We start from the raw sequence: 25,082 nt of genomic DNA on the forward strand, positions 1-25,082 counted from the left end.
GGATAATAACCACGTATCTCAAAATGCTGTTGTGAAGATGTGATGAGGTAATATGGGTAAAGTATTTGTAACACTGCTTGGCACACAGTAAGCACTTATTATTAACATCAATTACCCGCTTCCTAACCTTCCAATACTCCCATGCCAATCTATCCATCTTTGAAGTAGCAACCAGAAGTCACGAGAGTGAAAAATATAAATCAAGAACTGTTTCTTTATAATGTTCCACTTTAACCGAGGATGCATATAAATAAATCTGTGTTGTGGTGCTATGGTTTCAGTAAAATATTTCTGATCTAAAGCCTTGCTACTCAAAGTGATCTAAGAACCAGCAGGCATGGGCATTACCAGGGAGCTGTTAGAAATGCTGGCCCCACTGCAGACCTATGGAATCAGAATCTGCATCTGATTGCTGGGCACAGTAAAGTTTGAGAAGCACTGCTGTCAAGAACAAGACCAAAAGCCTATCATGTGGATATATAAAAAATACAAATAAGATACTCCTGAGATACAGGCTACATAGCCAAACCAAATACATTCCTTTTCAACTAAAAAGAATCAGAACTGTAATAAAAAACAAAATCTACCCCCCCAAAATTGTTTCCTTACCTAATATTAAGGTATGTTAACATCTGTAGGTTTTTAATGGCTTCAGGAATGGTTTTGATGCAATTATGATATAAATTTAATGTTTCAAGAGGTGCAAATAACCAGACATCAGAAGGAATTTCTGTAAAACGATTTCTTGAAAGATCTGAAAAATAAAAGTAATGTTTGAGTGTCAAACATACACCTGTATTTATGGAATTAACAGAACTATTTTCACACTTGCTGAATCACTTAGAATCCAAGCAACTATTTTAAATATTGACCTCATGGAAAGTCTGTTCATTAACAAACCGTACTTTATATACTTCACTATCTTTAAACATTATCTTTTAAAGTATCAGTGAGGAATTCTCTCTGATATTTAAAAACATGAAAAAAACCTCCCCTGATCCCACATCAGCCTCCATCCACCTCTGCCTCCTTTACAGCCAAACTTACATAAATCTACAACATAACTGTCTTACTTACCATGGACTTGTCAACCCACTCTAATTTGCTTTCTATTCATTCTCATGCCCACCAAGGTCACCAACAGCCTCCATTATCAACCACCAGTCAACCATCTGGAAATATTTCTCTTCCCTTGGCTTGGAAGACTACATTTCTGGATCATTTCCTATTATCTCCCTGGCTACTTCTTAGTCTCTTGCTAGATTCTTCTCTACCCGTACTGTGAATATTAGTGTTCCTAAGGGCTGTGACATAAGGTACTCTTTCCTTAAGATATATACTCTATCAGGTGATTTTATCCAAAACCGGGGTTACTATTCATATACTGACAAATTTCAAATTAAATATATGTTTGAACACCTATGTTCTAATCTTTAGGACTTCCTCTGGATATCTCTCAGGTACCTCAAACTCTCCAAGTGTAAAATCAGAACTGAAGATCTTCTTCCACATATCTGTTTCTCTCATCTCTCACCAACATCCTGCTCACGAGCTGCTCAAACCAGAAACTTGTTCGCCCTTGATTCCTTCCTCTCCTAAATTATTCCAGGTACACACAAATATACTTCTATTCATTTAAGTTTTCATAAAAATAAAATCATGGAATTATTATAACTATTATACCTCTATTGACAGTTTATTTGTTAAATGAAATTTTGAAAAATATTTAGGATATCATGTGGCAGGTTGAAAAAAAATACCCTAAAAGTTTTGGTTTCTCAACCAAAGTACTATTCACCTTTTGGGCTGTATAACTATTTGTTGTGTGAGGCTATCCTGGGCATGGTAGGATATTTAGCAGTGTCCCTGACAACTACCTACTAGATGCTAGTAACACCCTCTAGTCATGAAAGCCAAAAAATGTCCCCTGGAGTACAAACCCTCCTACCCCTGTTGAGAACCACTGCCTGAACAACTATCAAATTAGCTATCTTACAGTAGGAACATACTTTGCTTACACAACTTCATTATACTTATTTGGTTAAAAACATAAGACTATCATTCACCTCTGTCAAGAAGAACATCTATAGTGTATTTTAGCCCACTGTACCTCACTTAGCATCTGGTATGCCCTCATAAGAACAGCTTCCTACCAACACTCAACTTCCTCACTCTGAGGGACGAGACCTACGTATTTAGCAGTATAATAAATTCCCTATTCAGAATATTAATATACATTATTAATATGTTTTTATGTATGTGTGCATACACACACTCACCTAATGCAAAATTTCATAATTGGCTAAAGAAAACTTTAGTTATGATTATATAATATAAAGATTAATTTGGATTCTTCTTCCTCCCACCATAAGATTCCGAATAACTAAATAAAAGGATAGACAGAATTATTAGAAACAAATTCTGAACTTTCATTTTCCTGGCTCACCTCCTCTGAGCACCCAAGCATCATGCAGTTCTATTTAGGGGGAAAAATTAAGTCTTTTTTTTTTTTTTTTTAGTTTAGAATGTTTCTTTTACATTTGACTTTTACCTCTTATTCTTGTAACTTCAGAATCCTGGGAGTTGGGCTTCCCTGGTGGTGCAGTGGTTAAGAATCCGCCTGCCAATGCAGGGGACACAGGTTCGAGCCCTGGTCCGGGAAGATCCCACATGCTGTGGAGCAACTAAGCCCGTGTGCCACAACTACTGAGCCTGCGCTCTAGAGCCTGCAAGCCACAACTACTGAGCCCACGCCCCACAACTACTGTAGCCCGTGCACCTAGAGCCCGTGCTCCACAATGAGAGAAACCACTGCAATAAGCCTGTGCACTGCAACAAAGAGTAGCACCCACTCACCACAACAAGAGAAAGCCCATGTGTAGCAATGAAGACCAAGCACAGCCAAAAAAAGAATCCTGGGAGTTGGGAGTTGAAAATTACTGATTACAGTGAATTTGAAACACTAAAAACAAAATTATGCCCAGTTTGTTATTCTGTATATCTAGTAAGTACTCTTAAATAATACACTGGTCCTAGAAACAGATGATGGTAGCTTGCATTGAGACTGCAAGAATAGGGATAAAAAAAAGTAGATAGAATTTGAAATATATTTGATATTAGTACTTCCAAGAATTGGGCAAGTGATTGTTTATGTGGGATAAATAAGAGGTAGTAATCGAGGATGGCACCCAGAATTCTGGCCTAGGCAACTAAATGATGCTACTTAATAGAAGAGTGAGAAGTGGAACAGGATTTTTGTTCTTGTTTTTGCTGGTAGGGTTTTGTTTTGTTTTTTGAAACAGAGGTTAGAATCAAGGGTTCAATTTTATATTTCTACAAACTGAGATAACTGAAAGATATCCCACAGGGGACTGTGAAATGGACAGATAATCAGATCATTCTGGATCTCAGACGTGAGGTCTGGGATGGATATATTAAACTGAAAGTTGTGGGAATATGGTTAGTACTCTAAAATCATAGAAATGGAAGACATCACCTAAAATCAGAGTATTGAGTCAGAAAGAAAGTTCAAGACTGGGCCATCCAGAAGACCAAGATTTACAAGCTGAGCAGAAAAAAAACAACAAGCAGAGAAGACTGAAAATAATAATCAAGAGAAAAAAACAAAAACCACAATAAAGAGAGTGTTCAAAGAAGTAACCAGAGAAAAAGCCAAAATATCAGTATTAATAATTTAAATAATATCAGGATATTATTTTAATAATTTATATATTATTGTATGATGCTTCATGTTCTTTCCCCTCCAAAAGCAAGACTATTTAGTTAAATTACAACATAGCTACAATCCTGAAGCCTGTGGAACAAAAACCACATTCACAGAAAGATAGACAAGATGAAAAGGCAGAGGGCTATGTACCAGATGAAGGAACAAGATAAAATCCCAGGAAAACAACTAAATGAAGCAGAGATAGGCAACCTTCCAGAAAAGGAATTCAGAATAATGATAGTGAAGATGACCCAGGACCTCGGAAAAAGAATGAAGACAAAGATCAAGAAGATGCAAGAAATGTTTAACAAAGACCTACAAGAATTAAAGAACAAACAAACAGAGATGAACAATAAAATAACTGAAATGAAAAATACACTAGAAGGAATCAATAGCAGAATAACTGAGGCAGAAGAACGGATAAGTGACCTAGAAGACACAATGGTGGAATTCACTGCTGTGGAATAGAATAAAGAAAAAAGAATGAAAAGAAATGAAGACAGCCTAAGAGACCTCTGGGACAACATTAAACGCAGCAACATTTGCACTACTGGGGTCCCAGAAGGAGAAGAGAGAGAGAGAAAGGACCCAAGAAAATATTTGGAGAGATTATAGTTGACAACTTCCCTAACATGGGAAAGGAAATAGCCACCCAATTCCAGGAAGTGCAGAGAGACCCGTACAGGATAAACCCAAGGAGAAACACACCAAGACACACAGTAATCAAATTGGCAAAAATTAAAGACAAAGAAAAATTATTGAAAGCAGCAAGGGAAAAATGACAAATAACATACAAGGGAACTCCCATAAGGTTAATAGCTGATTTCTCAGCAGAAACTCTACAAGCCAAAAGGGAGTGGCATGATATACTTAAAGTGATGAAAGGGAAGAACCTATAACCAAGATTACTCTACCAGGCAAGGATCTCATTCAGATTCGATAGAGAAATCAAAAGCTTTACAGATAAGCAAAAGCTAAGAGAATTCAACACCACCAAACCAGCTCTACGACAAATGCTAAAGGAACTTCTCTAAGTGGGAAACACAAGAGAAGAAAGGGACCTACAGAAACAAACCCAAAACAATTAAGAAAATGGTAATAGGAACATACATATGGATAATTACCTTAAACGTGAATGGATTAAGTGCTCCAACCAAAACACACAGGCTTGCTGAATGGATACAAAAAAAGACCCATATATATGCTGTCTACAAGAGACCCACTTCAGACATAAGGACACATACAGAGTGAAAGTGAGGGGAATGGAAAAAGATATTCCATGCAAATGGAAATCAAAACAAAGCTGGAGTAGCAATACTCATATCAGATAAAATACTTAAAAATAAAGAATGTTACAAGAGACAAGGAAGGACACTATATAACAATCAAAGGATCAATCCAAGCTGAAGATATAACAATTATAAATATATAGGCACCCAACATAGGAGCATCTCAATACATAAGGCAACTGCTAACAGCTATAAAAGAGGAAATCGACAGTAACACAACAATAGTGGGGGACTTTAACACCTCACTTACACCAAAGGGCAGATCATCCAAACAGAAAATTAATAAGGAAACACAAGCTTTAAATGACACAATAGACCAGACAGATTTAATTAATATTTATAGGACATTCCATCCAAAAACAGCAGATTACACTTTCTTCTGAAGTGCACACGGAACATTCTCCAGGATAGATCACATCTTGGGTCACAAATCAAGCCTCAGTAAATTTAAGAATATTGAAATCATATCAAGCATCTTTTCTGACCACAGTGTTATGAGATTAGAAATCAGTTACAGGGAAAAAAACGTAAAAAACACAAACACATGCAGGCTAAACAATACATTACTAAATAACCAAGAGATCACTGAAGAAATCAAAGAGGAAATCAAAGAATATCTAGAGACAAATGACAATGAAAACACAACGATCCAAAACCTATGGGATGCAGCAAAAGCAGTTCTAAGAGGGAAGTTTATAGCAATACAATCCTACCTCAAGAAACAAGAAAAATCTCAAATAAACAATCTAACCTTACATCTAAAGGAACTAGAGAAAGAAAAACAAACAAAACCCAAAGTTAGTAGAAGGAAAGAAATCATAAAGATCAGAGCAGAAATAAATGAAATAGAAACAAAGAAAACAATAGCAAAGATCAATAAAACTAAAAGTTGGTCCATTGAGAAGATAAACAAAATTGATAAATCATTAGCCAGACTCATCAAGAAAAAGGAGAGGATGCAAATCAATAAAAGTAGAGCTGAAAAAGGAGAAGTTACAACAGACAATGCGGAAATACAAAGCATCCTAAGAGACTACTACAAGCAACTCTATGCCAATAAAATGGACAACCTGGAAGAAATGGACAAATTCTTAGAAAGGTATAGCCTTCCCAGACTGAACCAGGAAGAAATAGAAAATATGAACAGACCAATCACAAGTAATGAAATTGAAACTGTGATTAAAAATCTTCCAACAAACAAAAGTCCAGGACCAGATGGCATCACAGGTGAATTCTATCAAACATTTAGAGAAGAGCTAACACCCATCCTTCTCAAACTCTTCCAAAAAACTGCAGAGGAAGGAACACTCCCAAACTCATTTTACGAGGCCACCATCACCCTGATACCAAAACCAGACAAAGATACTACAAAAAAAGAAAATTATAGACCAGTACCACTCATTAATATAGATGCAAAAATCCCCTATAAAATACTAGCAAACAGAATCCAACAGCACATTAACAGGATCATACACCATGATCAAGTGGGATTTATCCCAGGGATGCAAAGATTCTTCAATATACGCAAATCAATCAATGTGATACACCATATTAACAAATAGAAGAAGAAAAACCATATGATCATCTCAATAGATGCAGAAAAGGCTTTTGACAAAATTCAACACCCATTTATGATAAAAACTCTTCAGAAAGTAGGCACAGAGGGAACCTACCTCAACATAATAAAGGCCATATACGACAAACCCACAGCAAACATCATTCTCAATGGTGAAAAACTGAAAGCATACTAAGATCAGGAACAAGGCAAGGATGTCCGCTCTCACCACTATTATTCAACATAGTTTTGGAAGTCCTAGCCAAGGCAATCAGAGAAGAAAAAGAAATAAAAGGAATACAAATTGGAAAAGAAGAAGTAGAACTGTCACTGTTTGCAGATGACATGATACTATACATAGAGAATCCTAAAGATGCTACCAGAAAACTACTAGAGTTAATCAACGAATTTGGTAAAGTAGCAGGATACAAAATTAATGCACAGAAATCTCTTGCAGTCCTGTACACTAACGATGAAAAATCTGAAACAGAAATTAAGGAAACAGTCCCATTTACCACTGCAACAAAAAGAATAAAATATCTAGGAATAAACCTACCTAGGGAGACAAAAGATCTGTATGCAGAAAACTATAAGACACTGATGAAAGAAATTAAAGATGATACAAACAAATGGACAGATATACCATGTTCTTGGATTGGAAGAATCAATATTGTAAAAATGACTATACTACCTAAAGCAATCTACAGATTCAATGCAATTCCTATCAAATTACCAATAGCATTTTTTATAGAACTAGAACAAAAAATCTTAAAATCTGTATGGAGACAGAAAAGACCCCGAATAGCCAAAGCAGTCTTGAGGCAAAAAAAACGGAGCTGGAGGAATCAGGCTCCCTGACATCAGACTACACTACAAAGCTATAGTAATCAAGATAATATGGTACTGGCACAAAAACAGAAACATAGATCAATGGAACAGGATAGAAAGCCCAGAGATAAACCCACGCACCTATGGTCAACTAATCTATGACAAAGGAGGCAAGGATATACAAAGGAGAAAAGACAGTCTCTTCAATAAGTGGTGCTGGGAAAACTGGACAGCTACATGTAAAAGAATGAAAATAGAACACTCCCTAACACCATACACAAAAATAAACTCAAAATGGATTAGAGACCTAAATGTAAGACCGGACACTATAAAACTCTTAGAGGAAAACATAGGAAGAACACTTTTTGACATAAATCACAGCAAGACCTTTTTTGATCCACCTCGTAGAGTAATGGAAATAAAAACAAAAATAAACAAATGGGACCTAATGAAACTTCAAAGCTTTTGCAGAGCAAAGGAAACTACAAACCAGACAAAAAGACAACCCTCAGAATGGGAGAAAATATTTGCAAACGAATCAACGGACAAAGGATTAATCTCCAAAATATATAAACAGCACATGCAGCTCGGTATTAAAAAAACAAACAACCCAATCCAAAAATGGGCAGAAGAACTAGACATTTCTCCAAAGAAGACATACAGATGGCCAAGAAGCACATGAAAAGCTGCTCAACATAACTAATCATTAGAGAAATGCAAATCAAAACTACAATGAGATATCACCTCACACCAGTTAGAATGGGTATCATCAGAAAATCTACAAACAACAAATGCTAGAAAGGGTGTGGAGAAAAGGGAACCCTCTTGCACTGTTGGTGGGAATGTAAATTGATACAGCCACTATGGAGAACAGTATGGAGGTTCCTTAAAAAACTAAAAATAGAATTATCATATGACCCAGCAATCCCACTACTGGGCATATACCCAGGGAAAACCATAATTCAAAAAGACACGTGCACTCCAATATTCACTGCATCACACTATTTACAATAGCCAGGACATGGAAGCAATCTAAATGCCCATCGACAGACGAATGGATAAAGAAGATGTGGTACATATATACAATGGAATATTACTCAGCCATAAAAAGGATAGAAATTGGGTCATTTGTAGAGACGTGGATGAATCTGGAGACTATCATACAGAGGGAAGTAAGTCAGAAACAGAAAAACAAGTATCATATATTAACGCATATATGTGGAACCTAGAAAATGGTACAGATGAACCGGTTTGCAAGCCAGAAATAGAGACACAGATGTAGAGAACAAATATATGGACACTAAGGGGGGCAAGTGGCAGGGGGTGGGGTGGGGTGGTGTGATGAATTGGGAGATTGGGATTGACATGTATACACTGATGTGTATAAAATAGATAACTAATAAGAACCTACTGCATAAAAAATTTAAAAAAAATAATAATATTATGAGTTCCCTTAGGGAATTTAATTAAATTCATAAACTATTTTCTGAATGAGTTAATATATTTATTTAGGAAATACCACTTAAAATTACAGTTTATTATCTAATTTAATTGAGTAAAGCATAATAAAGTTAAAATTAAAACTGAAGCCATTACAAAGCCTCTAATTAAGGAAATCTTGTTCTAAGCTTTTTCAGGTTTTAAATATGTATAAACATCTTTTCCAAGAATTGGTTAAACAGAAAAAGAGTGCCAAAAGAAAAATACAACCATAGAGGCAAAGATAGGCAATAACACAAAACTGTATTTTAATTTCTTGATCTCACACTAACAGCATCTCATATTTTCCTTCAAAAAAGTGAAAATTAACTTTTACATAGATATAATGGATAAAATTTAAACTCTGATTTAAATTTTTTATCTTCTGATGTACAATTAAACCATAAGGAAGTTTTTATAACATTAAAAATCATTTAATGAACACGTGCACTGGGGCAACTAGAATAACATGACTAAAAAAGAACATATTCATACTCAAGAAGTATATGCAAAATTGGTATTTTATTTAATATGGTTCCATCTAAAGATGGGAAACAAACTTAATTTACTCCTTATGGGGAGATTCATTTCACAACAGCTTTAAAGTCTGCCTTCTTAGGGGACAAGTAGGACTTGGGAAAAGACAATTAAAAAGATGTTTCACCTTTCCCACACACACAAAAAAGGAAATTAAAATTTGCTCCTGGGCTTCCCTGGTGGCGCAGTGGTTGAGAGTCCGCCTGCCGATGCAGGGGACACGGGTTCGTGCCCCAGTCTGGGAGGAACCCACATGCCGCGGAGTGGCTGGGCCCGTGAGCCATGGCCGCTGGGCCTGTGTGTCCGGAGCCTGTGCTCTGCAACGGGAGAGGCCACAGCAGTGAGAAGCCCGCGTACCGCAAAAAAAAAAAAAAAAAAAAAAAAAAATTTGCTCATTATCTTCCTGCAGTAAGCTGAATGGTGGCCCTCAAAGATATCAGGTCCTAATTCCTGGAACCTGTGAATGTTGGCTTATAGGGTAAAAATTTTTGCAGATATAATTAAGTACCCTGCAATGGAGATTATCCTGCATCACCCAGCTGGGCCCTAAATGCCATCACATGTATCTCTATAGGAGGAAGACAGAGGGAAATGAGACAGACACATTGAGGAAAAGGCCATGTGAAGATGGAGGCAGACATTGGAGTGATATGGCTTAGGACTGCCAGCAGTCACCAGAAGCTGGAAGAGGCAAGGAATGGATCCTCTGCTAGAGCCTCCAGAGGATTTACAGTCCTGCTGAAACCTTGATTTTAGCTTCAAAAGACTTATTTTGGACTTCTGGTCTCAAGAACTATAAGAGAATAAATTTCTGTTGTTTTAAACCACCAAGTTTGTAGTCACTAGTTACAGCAGCCACAGAAAATAAACAGATTTCTCAAAAATCAGAGTTAATGAGAGAATGCCTGCAAAAAAATATTTAATTAAATAGTTGTACAGTTTTTTTCTCAAACAGTAAGGTGGGGCTTCCCTGGTGGCGCAGTGGTTGAGAATCTGCCTGCTAATGCAGGGGACACGGGTTCGAGCCCTGGTCTGGGAGGATCCCACATACCGCGGAGCAACTAGGCCCATGAGCCACAAGTACTGAGCCTGCGCGTCTGGAGCCTGTGCTCCGCAACAAGAGAGGCCGCGATAGTGAGAGGCCTGCGCACCGTGATGAAGAGTGGCCCCCGCTTGCCACAACTAGAGAAAGCCCTCACACAGAAACGAAGACCCAACACAGCAAAAATAAATAAATTAATTAATAAACTCCTACCCCCAACATCTAAATAAATTTAAAAAAAAGAAAACCCAGCTCTTAAAATTATATTAAAAAAAACAGTAAGGTGATATCTCAGTATCCTTGAGGATAAGTGCCTTTATAACCACTGAACTATTTTTCTTTTGTCTTGGTTTTTATTATAAAATCATATCAAGAAGTATTGGCAATAACTCAACAGTAGACAGACTGCTGTGTACTGTTTCCTGCCTCCTTCAAATCGCTCCTTGTAAAACTGCTGGGAGCCTGTTAGACGTTAATAGATCATTTAAAATAATCTGATCTAAATTATGTTCTGTATCACTCTTGAGCTTCAGAGGTCAAAGAAGCTAGAGAAGGGAAGAGAGGAGTCAGATGGAATGGAAATCTGTTTGCTGCCTCCCAAGCTGCAGCCACAAGAGCCACAGACGGGTCCATCTGTCACCCAGTGCATTTCTTGGCCCACTGGCTAGCATTTCTGCCAAGATACAGAAAATGACTTTCAGAAAGTATACTATTATACTGTACTAATTATAGTTTTATTTTACTCAGTGTTCAAAAGGCTGTATGACTTTTGTCACACATTGTTAAAATGAACTAAGATACATGAGTCTTCTCTGGGTGATAATTAATAATATAGATTGCTATAGTCCCTCTCATTTTAAAAAAATGCCAGATTATGTTTGAAAATCTGTCACATTTTCACCTATGGAAAAACTTCTAACAATGATGTGTGTTTTAGAAAACACTCATCATTAACAGAGATAGAGAATTTTCTGCTTAAAGAAACATGACAGTTAAGTAGAGAAATAATTTGAAGTCAGAACTTTAAATTCACATCAACAATAACCTAAGTGGAACTGAAGCAACTGTCTCATGTGTGTGCATGTGCGCGCACACACGCGCCCTCCACATATGCTAGGTCAGAAGGCTATGGGCTTTGCATAATCATTTCTAATCCTCATAACAACCTTAAGAGGTAGCCACTATTCCTCATTATACATATGAATCAAAGACATATTGAATGGCATGACTAATGTTAAAAAACTAGTAATAACTGACAGCAGAGGGGTTCCAGACTCAGATATGACTTCAAAGTCCATGTTCTATGTGTGCTTTTCCACTCCCCTAACACACTATCGTGACTTCCTGTCCCAGATTTCAAATATTCTGTTCCACTGGAACCACAAAGCAGGGTCAGAGAAATTCTAAATCTCTTAACTACATTCATATCCTAGATTTCTTCTTGCAATAAGAAGCAGAACATATACCTTCTTACTTCAAGTCCCAATTTTTAGTTAAGAAAATAATGAACACCATTATAAAGCTCTCAGCTGTTCCCAATTTACCATTTCAGGACTGTTTAGTCTGAGCCGAAACATAGCTTTCTTGGCTCCTTAAAGAATGGACTTTTATTAATTTTTCAATATTTTAACCAACTCAATAAACAAAGATTAAAGAAAATTAAAAAGTAAAGGAGTTTCTTCAAAAGATTTGTAACATTTTATAGGCTGAGTACCTGTCAAGAACTCTAAAGGATCTGAGACTTTAGCCTACTTGTCAGCCAACAAGCTAGCCTACCACAGTTGAATGGAGGCTGGCAGAAGGCATGAGACTCCTGTGTGCCAGAGGACTTTATTACTCACAGCACAGCAGGTGGAATGAGCAGCAAGTCTGTATCAGTTCCTCTTGCCCCCCAAATCTCACAGGGGCAACATATATGGGTATAGATGGATACCTGCACATACAATACATCACATTAAAGCAGAGGAAGTCTAAGCTGAGGGAACCCAAATCTTTTATAATAGACAGTACACATGCCTGCACTTTGTTCAAAGGGAGACATTATTTTACTGGATAATAAGCATGATTGTCCTTTCTTCCAAAAGATAGTCCTGAACAAAGGGCAGTTAGTGCCTCACTCCCAAGATATGCAGAAACATGAGACCCATGGAAAATTATCTCCCAAGGTGTACATTCCTTATTGACCAAGGATCAGAAGTTGCAGCCTCACCACAGAAAATACACAAGGTAAAATAATTAAATATCATAAGCATCAAATTCTCTGTGGTTCTGCCCTTAGAGTCTGGGACAGAGGCAGGCAAATCCTGATTCTCACCTTCCAAGTCTCATTCTTATTTCCCAGGCAGCATTCTGACTTGACTCATAGGCTGTGCCGCTCATTCAAAATTCCATTAAGCACCATCAATTAGGTACTACGTGTTAGGGTAGCTTAAAAGCCAGTCAGACACCAAGTCTAAGCAATCCCAATTATTGTTCCACCCTAGCACCAAATATTATCAGCTCAGATAATAACACTTCAGTGAAAGGAACTATGCAAAAAAAAAAATCACCCCCACTTAGTTCAACTAAAAGTGTGATTTTTTACAAAGCTGTTGTGATGGGACCAATACTTCATAATCCTTGGGGTGTATCTCACAGTTTACAGAAGTCCTACAGACTGAAAAATGAGGTATAACTGTTATTTAGTAGATGAGCACTAGACTGTATCTGAACTATATTCTAATTCTACTGATGATTACCTATAAAAGATTGCCAAAATCACTTAATTACTACTCCTCATTATCTCAGAGCTACTGAAAATGAGTAGACATTCTGTAACAACCTAAAATCCTTAGAGGAAGTAAGCAAAAGAAACGACAGGAAAATTATCAATTTGTACCTAATGATATATAATGTTCATAAAGATATAAAATAAAATGATGGAAATTGACAATTATATTCAGTTCTTATTACATGGAAAATATATGCTAGAATTATGTCTTTAGGAGAGTGCATAAAATCAACTAACTAAAATACTTATTTCCTAACATGAAAATGAAAAAAATTTTCTGTGCTTTTCAGTAATTGATATTACTCGAATGTGAGCAGTTACAGCACATAAAATCTGATTAATACACTCTCAAATACTAACGCTTCCTTATCTACTTTTCCATCTAAAGGAAGTGTTAGGACTAGAAACAAAAGCAACAAGAAAACAGGAGGCACCACAGCTGTCTGTCAATGCACGAATGGAGAGTGTCTTTGAAGTATTAGACTCTGATGTTGGAACCTGATGGGAAATGACAACCCCATGGCTCTGGCATCTGCTTTCAACAGATGCCCTCAGCAAAGACAGGTGATTTCTTGATTCAGTATTCCCTATAAGGGTATTGTGCTGTCATTCAGGAAAAGATAATGAAAAGTCAGTCTATAACATTAAAGCCTTGTTGAATGAGTAAAATGTACAGCTCAAGAATTTCTAAGCTACTCCATGACGTTAAAATATCAACCATAAGTACAGTGGAGAGGAAAAAATGTATGAAGTAGATATTAGAAAAAGTGAAGAAAAAAATGCTTTAAAGCCAACAGTTATGAGAAACAATAACAAGCAGACCTTAGTGACCTGCAGCAACCAATAATGGAAGGCTCCTTTTGAGCACAGGCACTTTGAGAAGCAAGGGGGCAAACAAAAACAGATGCTGCAAGGAAAACCACAGCTGCTAACCAGAGGGTAGATTATATGCATGCTCAGTGAGAAAAGGACTGTGAGTCATAAAACTATTAAGCCACGTGGAAGGACAAGACTTAATTTTTTTAAAAGGGGGAGGGGCAGCTCTATGCACAGTTGTCTGTAGGAAATTCTACAAAGTGTTTCAGTTTCACCAAGAAATAATGCAGTATAATGACATTCAAACATCAAAGTGATATTTGAGAATGACACTATACTTCAACCCCTATAAAATTTATTAGACTATAAATTTGGCATTTTGAATTCATGTAGTATTATTAAGTGGTTCTTGAAAAACTTTTATTTTCAAAAGACAAATGTTAGAGCCTCATCACATAACTTTCACTAAAATAAATTCCAGATGGAAGAAAAAGATAAACATGAAAAATGAGTCATAAAAAACTAGCAAAACATTCTAGTGAATAGTCACTCAATTCTAGAATGAGGGATGGACTTTCAAAGCATCAAATAAAGAAATAATTCACAAATGAAAAGATTTCTAGATTTAGCTACATAAAAAGGAAAACTGCAGTCTATCAAAAAGCAAAATGATAACAACAACTGATAAAGCCTGGCCCAAGGACATAAACAGATTCAAAAATGAAAATTATCAATGACCAAGATGTATATGAAAATATATTCAACCTCACTGTTAATCAAAAGAAATGTAAAGAATAAGACACTGTAATTCACCCATCAAATTTAAAAGTTTTCAAAGATATTACTCAATGTTGGCAAGGCTAGTTTGAATTGGGCACTTCCCCATATACCACTGATGGAAATTCAAAATGAGGTAACCTGTCTAGAAGGAAATTTGGCAATATGAATCAAGAGCCTTAAAAATGTTCATACCCATTGATCCAAGAATTCAATCTCTAGCAATTTTTAAAACCAAATAAAGATGCTTAAAAAATGATGTACATTTCAGTTATTTAATAGAGTAGAAAATTAGAAACAACTTCAATGTCCAACAATAGGTAAAGGCTAAATAAAATACAGTATACCCTCGAAGTGAAATATCCCGCAACCTTTAAAAATGATATTATAGACTTGATTCCTTAATATGGAAATAAGAATGCTCAGAGGGTAAAAACTAGAACACTCAAAATATTAAACTATATACACAGTATGAGCCAATTGTTTCCTTTTAAAATGTACATTTTATACACTCAGTATATACACATACAAAGACCTACAGGTATGTACAAGGTGATGAGTGTGGGGGTATGAAGGAAATACACCAAAATGTTAATGTTTACTCAAGGTTGGTAGAATAAGGAGTGTTTTGTATTCTCTTCTTTATGCTTTTAATATTCTAAATTTTCTACAATAAGCAAGCATGCTTCTGTTATAAGAAAACACTATTAATATTATACTACTTTAAAAGTATTACATTTCAGAATGTAAACTGAATTCTAACCATATATATTTCATTCATAAGAATGATGTATCCAGACAGCTATAGGCTAATTATAAGTTGGCATTATATACAATTATTTTGTTCTTATGGGGCACAACTTGGTCTGCTACCAAACATCTATCACTGTGCTGTCATGTTTTATTGCTAATCCAATATTATATGTCATAATTTTTAAAATGCAAATTACTATGAAAGTATGCAAGTTTTAATGTCAAAAATCATGCTTTCACGTAAACTATTTTCATAAAGCAAACTCCCAAAACTATACAATTTGAATTGTTATAATTAGTCTGATAATGAAGTAAGCAATAACAAAACATGTCACCTTGACCATCTCTAAGATATCTGAACTGATGCATGATTAATCTAACGTTGATGTACTTTCTGCCTAGATCTATGTCAACTAGTCACTGAAAATCAAATGGATATGTTTATACAGTAGGACCTCCTTATCTACAGATGGGGAACCCACAGATATGGAGGGCCAATTGTACTAGGCCATTTTACATAAGGGACTTGAGCATCTGTGGATTTTGGTATTCGCTGGGGTCCTAGAACCAATCCCCCATGGATACTGAGGGACAAGCACACAGTATACTTTTTATTTGCATTAATTATGATACCTTAGTACATTTCTACTACATGAGAAAGGAAAGTCTAATGTAACATAAGAACAGTCTATGTCAAACTGACTTCCCAAGATAACTCTAGTAGGCTTTGGATTCCAAAACAAAAGCAGTCCTGGAGGAGGGTAAAAAAAAAAACAACAAAACAAAACAAAACAAAAACCCCAAGTGCAAGCTACTATGCTAAACAAAACTAACTGCTTCATCTTTGATGTATCCAGATTAAGACAAATTTTACAGCCGGTGTACTGTGCCCCTTAAAAAATACTGTATTTACAGAGCAAGGATCATCCTTACTTGAGCTATTTAACAAGGCACTAAATATTGGATCCTGAAATTAAAAGCAAGTTACAGTAAACTAATTACAAAGAAATGACAAATTCCACAAAACAGGCCAAAGAAAACCCCATTAGTATATCTTAAATGTTCAAGTGGCTCCTACACAGCAGCACCCTGGCAGCTACCAATAAGACCAAATGGATTCAGACAGTTTATTACCAACACAGACAGAGAAACCATGATCTGTATGGTGTCAGTTCCCCATGTCCCTAGTCCCACAGGACAAAACCAAACTGGAGGGAAGGACCAAATAACAGACAACATGCACAGAGGGTTGCTCTGTCATGGAGGAGCCAACTCTAGACTGCAGCTTTGCAATTTTATACTCACAACTGTATCTGAACGAATGTCCCATGTCTCACCAGAATGAGGGAAGGAGATAATAAACTGCCTTGAGGCAGCCTCCCACAAGATAGGGAGGTGGACACAAAATGACCTTATGTCATCTATCTTGCCATGTACCAGGGAGGATCAGAGAGTCTTTCCCCAAGATTTGAGTCAGATTGTGGTTCAGCCTTGCCTATGTGGAGATGTGCAAAATCACCAAGATACCATGGCAAAGCCATTCCTCTAGTTTATAGTCACACAAACAGAATAAGAAGTCAGTACATAAAATTATCATGCTCCTTCGCATAATTTTAAGTTTAGAAATTTGACAAGCATTTACTATCAACTGTTGCAGAGAGACACCGCAGTCAACCAAACACTATAGGGTATTTTTGTATAGAAAGTGTTATCTGCCCTCAAAGCGTTTAAACTCCTCTTGAGGGAAACAATGTAAAGCTAAGAGCACAACTGCACCTGGCTATGTACTGATATTAAGTAGTAACTTAAACAACTAACAATAGAGGAATGATTAAATAAAATATGGTGCATACATGCAATAGACTATTAGGCAGTCATTAAAAATCATGTTATAGGGCCTCCCTGGTGGCGCAGTGGTTGGGAGTCCGCCTGCCGATGCAGGGGACACAGGTTCGTGCCCCGGTCTGGGAGGATCCCACATGCCGCGGAGCGGCTGGGCCCGTGAGCCATGGCCGCTGAGCCTGCGCGTCCGGAGGCTGTGCTCCGCAACGGGAGAGGCCACAACAGTGAGAGGCCCGCATAACACAAAATAAATTAATTAATTAATTAATTTAAAAAAAGAAAAAAAAATCATGTTATAAAACATTTTTCTTCAGTGGAACAGTGGCATAAACAAAACTCTCAGAAAGAACAATTTGGAAGAAAAGTATACAACAGACTATAATGGAAAGACTTTTAAGGCAACAACATTACATAAATTAATGTTGAGAAAACATTCAGTCATGAGTTGATGAGGTTTTTTACAAGAGAAGCAGTGAACATATATACAGCAATTATTTCTGAGAGCTTATGGCAAATGGAGGACAGCAGACCAATGTAAGAAGAGAAAACTAGACCAAGACACATGAAAATAATTTTAAACAATTTAGAGCTATACTACTGGAAAAACTGCTAAAGCCAAGCACAAAATAGGCAGTCATCTCACAATTTTTCCTGGACTTCATCTACAAATATGATTTTCAAGATGGGACTGGTTAAAACAACAGATTAATCCTCAAAACATTTTATAATAATTTTAATGCCAAACATGTTATTTAATGTCATAAACATTACTTACAAATCAATTTTATTAGCTAACCTAAATATTTAAAAGCAGTCAACTATTCTAAAACAAAAACATATTCAGTGATACAATATAACAATATATAAAAACTATAGCTAATTTGCAACTGTTAAAGTTTAATAATCATATCTCTGCTTATGAAGCAATTAATAAGTTGTTATTTCTTTTTGCTTTCTGATAGCTTTTCTTTTTTTAAATAATATAACAAAACAATAAAAACAAAAATCAGAGAGATAGTAAGAAGTCCAATCTGACTGAAGAACAGGTACATACATGAGAAGTATTTGGAAAACATAGCAGAAAAGGAAAGAGACAAACTGTGGAGGGACCTGAAAAGGCACCCAGGGTAAGAAGCAGGCTAAATTGAACAAATGTGCTAAACATCTACTGTGTACCACACACTATACTAAATGTTGGAGTGGCAACAAAGCAACTATACTCAAAAACCTCCAAAATCAATAAAAAGAGAAATGTAAACAAATACCATATTTCTTTGATTTTACAATGCACATTTTTGTCTAATGTTAACATTTCTAAAATCCATGTATGTGCTTACTGTGGTAGTGTTTTTTTTTTTCTGGAAAAGTTATTAAATTGATGATGAATGTTACAATAGGGGAAATATATTAATTGCAATAAAGGATCACAGCAGCTACATTAGAGGGATAGAGTAATCCCTATATGTAGAGGATGGGGGAAAGGTAAAAGGTAATAAAGAAAGGCCTGACCTTGGATACAAAAGATCAACAGGAGTTCACAAGGCAGAAAAGAGGGAGAAGAAGGACATCAACAGTAAGGGCAAAAATAACATGAAAACATGGAATGGCATGATACTTTCAAGGAACAGCATGGAATTTGGCAGGCTGGAATGTAGAGTTTTGGGACACTATGAGTCTAAACTGAAAAGCAGGTAGGCCAGGAATGCAAGAAGGATATAACATCTAAAAGCCTATCAATGTAATATACCATATTAATGCAATAAAAGACAAAAAACTAGATATAAAAAGGAATTTCTTCAACTTGAAAAAGGGCATCTATGAAAAAAACCAGAGCTAATATCATATTTAATGGTGAAAGACTGAATGCATTCCTCCTAAATTCAGGAATAAGACAAGAATGTCCACTCTCACCATATCCACTCAACACTGTACTAGAAGTTCTAGCCAGGATGATTAGGCAAGAAACTGAAATAAAAGGCATACAGATTCGAAAGGAAGAAGTATAACTATCTCTATTTGCAGATGACATGATCGTATATACAGAAAATCCTAATGAATCCATTAAAAAACTATTAGAATGAAGAAACAAGTTCAGAAAGGTTGCAAGATAAAAGACCACTATGTAAAAGTCAATTATAGGGACTTCCCTGGTGGTCCAGTGGTAAAGAATCCTCCTTCCAATGCAGGGGACGCAGGTTCAATCCCTGGTCGGGGAACTAAGATCCCACATGCTGCGGGGCAACTAAGCCTGCGTGCCACAACTACTGAGCTTGCGTGCCTCAACTAGAGAGCCTGCATGCTGCAAAGTACAGAGCCCATGCATTCTGGAGCCCACGACACAACTAGAGAAGAGGAGACCCACACGCCACAACTAGAGAGAAGCCCATGTGCCGCAACAAAGAGCCCGTGCACCGCAACGAGCACCGCAATGAAAGATACCACATGCCACAATGAAGATCCCACATGCCACAACGAACACTTGACGCAGCCAACTAAATAAATAGATAAATAAATATATACTTAAAAAATAATAATAATAAAGTCTACTAAAAAAAGTCAATTACATTTGGGTCCAGTGGTTAGGACTCCATGCTTTCACTGCCTAGGGCCCAGGTTCAATCCCTGGTTGGGGAACTAAGATCCCACAAGCCACGTGGTGCAGCCACAAAAAATAAACTAGCAATGAATATTCCAAAAATGAAATTAAGAAAAAATTCTATTTTTTTCTATATATGATAGTATGTCAGAAGATAAAGACTGAGGAAAACTACAAACTATTATTGAAAGAAACTAAAGATACAAATAAATCAAAAGACATCCCATATTCATGGACTGGAAAACTTAATATTGTTAAGATGGTAAAATTTCCCCAAATTGACCTACAGATTCAACACGACCCCTATCAAAATCCCAAACTGCATTTTCTGAAGAAATTGACAAGCTGATCCTAAAATTCATATTGGTCCCAAAATAGCCAAAGCAATCTTGAAAAAGAACAATGTTGGAAGAAGACTCACACCTCCTGATTACAAAACTTAATACAGAGCTACAGAAATCAAGATAGAGTGGTACCAGGATAAGAACAGATATACAGGGCTTCCCTGGTGGCGCAGTGGTTGAGAGTCCGCCTGCCGATGCAAGGGACACGGGTTTGTGCCCCGGTCCGGGAAGATACCACATGCCACGGAGCAGCTAGGCCCGTGAGCCATGGCTGCTGAGCCTGCGCGTCCGGAGCCTGTGTTCCACAATGGGAGAGGCCACAACAGTGAGAGGCCCGCGTACCGCAAAAAAAAAAAAAAAAAAAAAGTACCAACACACCTGAGGGGTAAAATACAGCATTTACTGGTAAAAAAACAAGTTATAATTGAAAAACAAACAAACAAAAGAACTCAAGATGCATAATATGTCTAATGTAAGTGCTAAAACTATAAAACCAAAAGAAAGCAAAAGAGTAAATCTTCATAACCCTGGGTTAGGCAATGGCTCCTTAGATATGACACAGAAAGCACAAGCAACATAAGAAAAAAACAGATAAAATGGGCTTCATCAAAATTTTCAAATTTTGTGTTTCAAAGAAGACGACCCACAGACTAGGAAAGAAACATGTGCAAGCTACATACTTGGGTAAGGGTTTTATGTACAGAAGAAAAAGAAAAAAAAAACTCTTATAACTCAGTAATAATGAAAAGACAACCCAATTAGAAAATGGACAGAATCTAAACAGACATTTCCTTAGGAAGATATACAAATGGACAATAAACACATGAAAGGAGGTCAACGTCATTAGTCATTCGCAAAAATGCAAATCAAAACCATAATGAGATTATACTTCACACTTACTAGGATGACTATAAACAAAAATACAGATAGCAACAAGTGTTGTTGAAGATATGAAGAAACTGGAATCCTCACACACTGCTACTGGAAATGTAATATGGTGCAGCCACTTTGGAAAACAATTTAGCATTTCCTCAAAATGTTAAACATAGAATTAACATATGATCCAGCAATTCTACTCCTACATATATAAGAGAAATGAAAACATACATCTACACAACTTTTACATAATGTTCATAGCAATATTATTTATAATAGCCAAAGAATGGAAACAACCCAACTGTCCATCAACTGATGAATGGACAAACAAAATGTACAGTAGAATATTATTCAGATATAAAAAGGAATGAAGTACTGATATATGCTACAACATAAATGAACTTTAAAACATGATAAATGAAAGAAGACTATCACAAAGGGCCACATATTGTACGAATCTATTTATATAAAATGTTCAGAATCAACAAATCTATAAACACAAAAAGCAAGTTAGAGGTTGCCTAGGTCTAGATTGGTGGCGGGGTGGGGGGATATGCTAATGGGTATGGGGTTTCTTTTTGAAGTGATAAAATATCCCAAAATTAGACTGCAGTGATGAGTGTACAACTAACAACCAATAAACTATATACTTTAAATGAGTGAAATTTTGGCATGTGAATTATATCTCAGTAAAATGTTAAAAAGAAAAGAAGTAGGCAGGGATATATCTGGAAAAAGATGATCCATGTACTAAAACACAAAATTGGACCTCTACCTCACACTATACATAAAAATCAATTCCACACTGATGAGGAACTGAAACACCCAAAACAAACCTCTAAAACCTTTAGTAAAAAACATACATGAATATATTTTACACATTATTAAACAAGACACAAAAAATAGTGACTATAAAAGACTGATAAATTTGACTGTATTAAAATGTAGAACATTTGTTCAGCAAATGACTCCTTAAAATGCAAAAAAAGACAAGTTATAAACTAGGAGAAAATACAATATACAAAACTGACAAATGATTAGTATAGTATTAGCATTTGGGGCCAAATAAATAATTTCACAGTACAGGAAACACATATGGCCAAGTAGGTAAGACATTTGAAGATAGGTTAACGAAACTGGTGATCAGGGAAATATAAATCAAGAAAGGTATCACCTCGAACCTGACAGAATGGCCATCATCAAAAAGTCTACAAGCAATAAATGCTGGAGAGGGTGTGGAGAAACTGGAGCCCTCTTGCACTGTTGGTGGGAATGTAAATTGATACAGCCACTATGGAGAACAGTATGGAGGTTCCTTAAGAAACTCAAAACAGAACTACCATATGACCCAGCAATCCTGCTACTGGGCATATACCCTAAGAAAACCATAATTCAAAAAGAATCATGTACCACAATGTTCACTGCAGCTCTATTTACAGTAGCCAGAACATGGAAGCAACCTAAGTGTCCATCAACAGATGAATGGATAAAGATGTATATACAATGGAATATTACTCAGCCATAAAAAAGAATGAAATAATGCCATTTGCAGCCACATGGATGGACCTCGATTATCATACTAAATGAAGTAAATTAGACAGAGAAAGACAAATGTTATGTGATATCACTTATATGTGGAATCTTTAAAAAATGACACAAATGACCTTATTTACAAAACAGAAACAGACTCACAGATACAGAAGACAAACTTACGGTTACCAAAGGAGAAAGGAGGGGGGAGGGATAAATTAGGAGTTTGGGATTAACAGATACTATATACAAAATAGATAAACAACAAGGACTTACTGTATAGCACTGGGAACTATATTCAATATCTTGTAATAACCTATAATGGAAAAGAATCTGAAAAATATATATATATACACACATACACACATATATATAAATAACTGAGTCACTTTGCTGTACACCTGAACCTAACACAGCATTGTAAGTCAACTACACTTCAATAAAAAAAATAGTTTCATACTATAAAAAAAAAGACTTCATTGAACTACCATTTTAAACTCGTTTGGGGGAATTTCCTAGCAGTCCAGTGGTTAGGATTCCGCGCTTCCACTGCAGGGGGTGCGGGTTCGATTCCTGGTCGGGCAACTAAGATCCCGCATGCCTCAGTGCAGCCAAAAAAATTAAAAATAATAAACTTGTTTGGCCAAAATGTTTAAATCTGACAACACTATGTGCTGGAGGAGATATGAATTCATAGTATCTCTTACAGAGGTTGATGGAAAGGTAAACTGTAAACCAGTTGGCATTATCTCCTTAATTTGAACATTAACATCCCATACAATCCAGCTATTCCACTCCCAAGAATAAACACAAGAGAAATTCTTGCACATGCACAACAGAAGACATGTATAATAACGCTTATAGCAGCACTGTTCACAAGAGCAAAAATGTTAACAACCCAAATGGCCACCAGTGAGACAGTGGATAAATAAACTATGCTATAGTCACACAATGAAAGATAATGGAGCCACCAAAAAGAATGAACTACAGGGACTTCCCTGGTGGCGCAGTGGTTAAGAATCCACCTGCCAATGCAGGGGACACAGGTTCAAGCCCTGGTCCAGGAAGATCCCACATGCCGCAGAGCAACTTAAGCCCGTGCGCCACAACTACTGAGCCTGTGCTCTAGAGCCCGCGAGCCACAACTACTGAAGCCCGCGTGCCTAGAGACCGTGCTCCACAACAAGAGAAGCCACCGCAGTGAGAAGCCCACACACCGCAACGAAGAGTAGCCCCCACTCGCCAAAACCAGAGAAAAGCCTGTGTGTAGCAACGAAGACCCAACGCAGCCATAAATAAAATAAATAAATATATAATTTAAAAAACAAAAAAAGAATGAACTACAGCTTCATACAACAATTTGGATGAATTTGAGCAACTTAATATTAAGTAATGTAATATAAAAATTACCAGTTATATAAAGCAGAGTTATGTATTAGCTTTTTCACATTTTTTTAAAGTTCAAAACAAGGAATAAGCAATGTATTATTAAGGAGCTGGCTTACTGGATCGAAGGTGTTTTAGTAGCAACAAGTGACAATCAGATCTGCATATTAGAGTGCTCCAGCTACAGTGTGAAGGACTAATTGGACTTGAAGCAAACTGAACATGAGGCAGAGAGATCATCTGGGAAAACTGTTGATAGGTCCAGTTAAAGGTGAGGAGAGGAGGACCTGAACAACAACAGTGGCAGTGAGAACAGACAGGAAGGAAACAGATCTGAAAGCTATTCAAAGAGTTATGATCAAGAGGCCTTAGGTCCTAACCAGATATAGAGGGTGAGGGACAGTGAAGAGTCAAGAATAATTCCCAAGTTTCTGGTCTGGGAGATCAGGGGGCCTAGGGTCAATAACAAAAGTTGATCTTTTTTTGACATTTTGAGTTTGAAGAGATTCTAGGACGTCAATATTCATATAGTATCCTCTTTTTATGATTAAGTATAAAATCTGATCCTTCCCCCTTCAAAGCCCATCCTCCATCTCCATTATAAAGCCCCCTCTGATGTTCTACCAACACAATCATGTCACCGCTCCCTCTTCAAACTTGCACATCACTCTGTTTTCACTTAAGACATTTATCTTACTCTAGCCCAGTACTGCTCAATCTCAATCACCACTGACATTTTGGACCAGGTAACTCTTTGTTGTGTGGGCAGTCTTGTTCATTGTAGGATGCTTAGCAGCATCCCTGGTTTCTACCCACTAGATATCAGTAGCATCCCCAAGTTGTGACAGTCAAAAATGTCCCCGGACATTACCAAATATCTCCTGGGGGCAAGTTCCCCCATTCCTTGAAACCTTGATCTAGCCTATATAATAGAT

General features: G+C 36.7%; 1 protein-coding gene across 2 annotated transcripts in view; it reads right to left on the reverse strand.

The window, feature by feature from the left end:
• LRCH2 (leucine rich repeats and calponin homology domain containing 2) overlaps positions 1 to 25,082 on the reverse strand; it is a 97,572-nt gene that overhangs the window by 64,837 nt on the left and 7,653 nt on the right. For both annotated transcript variants that reach the window (XM_082610679.1, XM_082610680.1), the window contains exon 2: positions 610 to 754. In XM_082610679.1, coding sequence (XP_082466805.1) covers positions 610 to 754 — 145 coding nt within the window. The remainder of the gene's footprint in view (positions 1 to 609; positions 755 to 25,082) is intronic.

This window comes from Mesoplodon mirus, assembly GCF_964341445.2.
Source record: "Mesoplodon mirus genome assembly, chromosome: X".
In the NCBI taxonomy this organism is placed as follows: Eukaryota; Metazoa; Chordata; class Mammalia; order Artiodactyla; family Ziphiidae; genus Mesoplodon; species Mesoplodon mirus.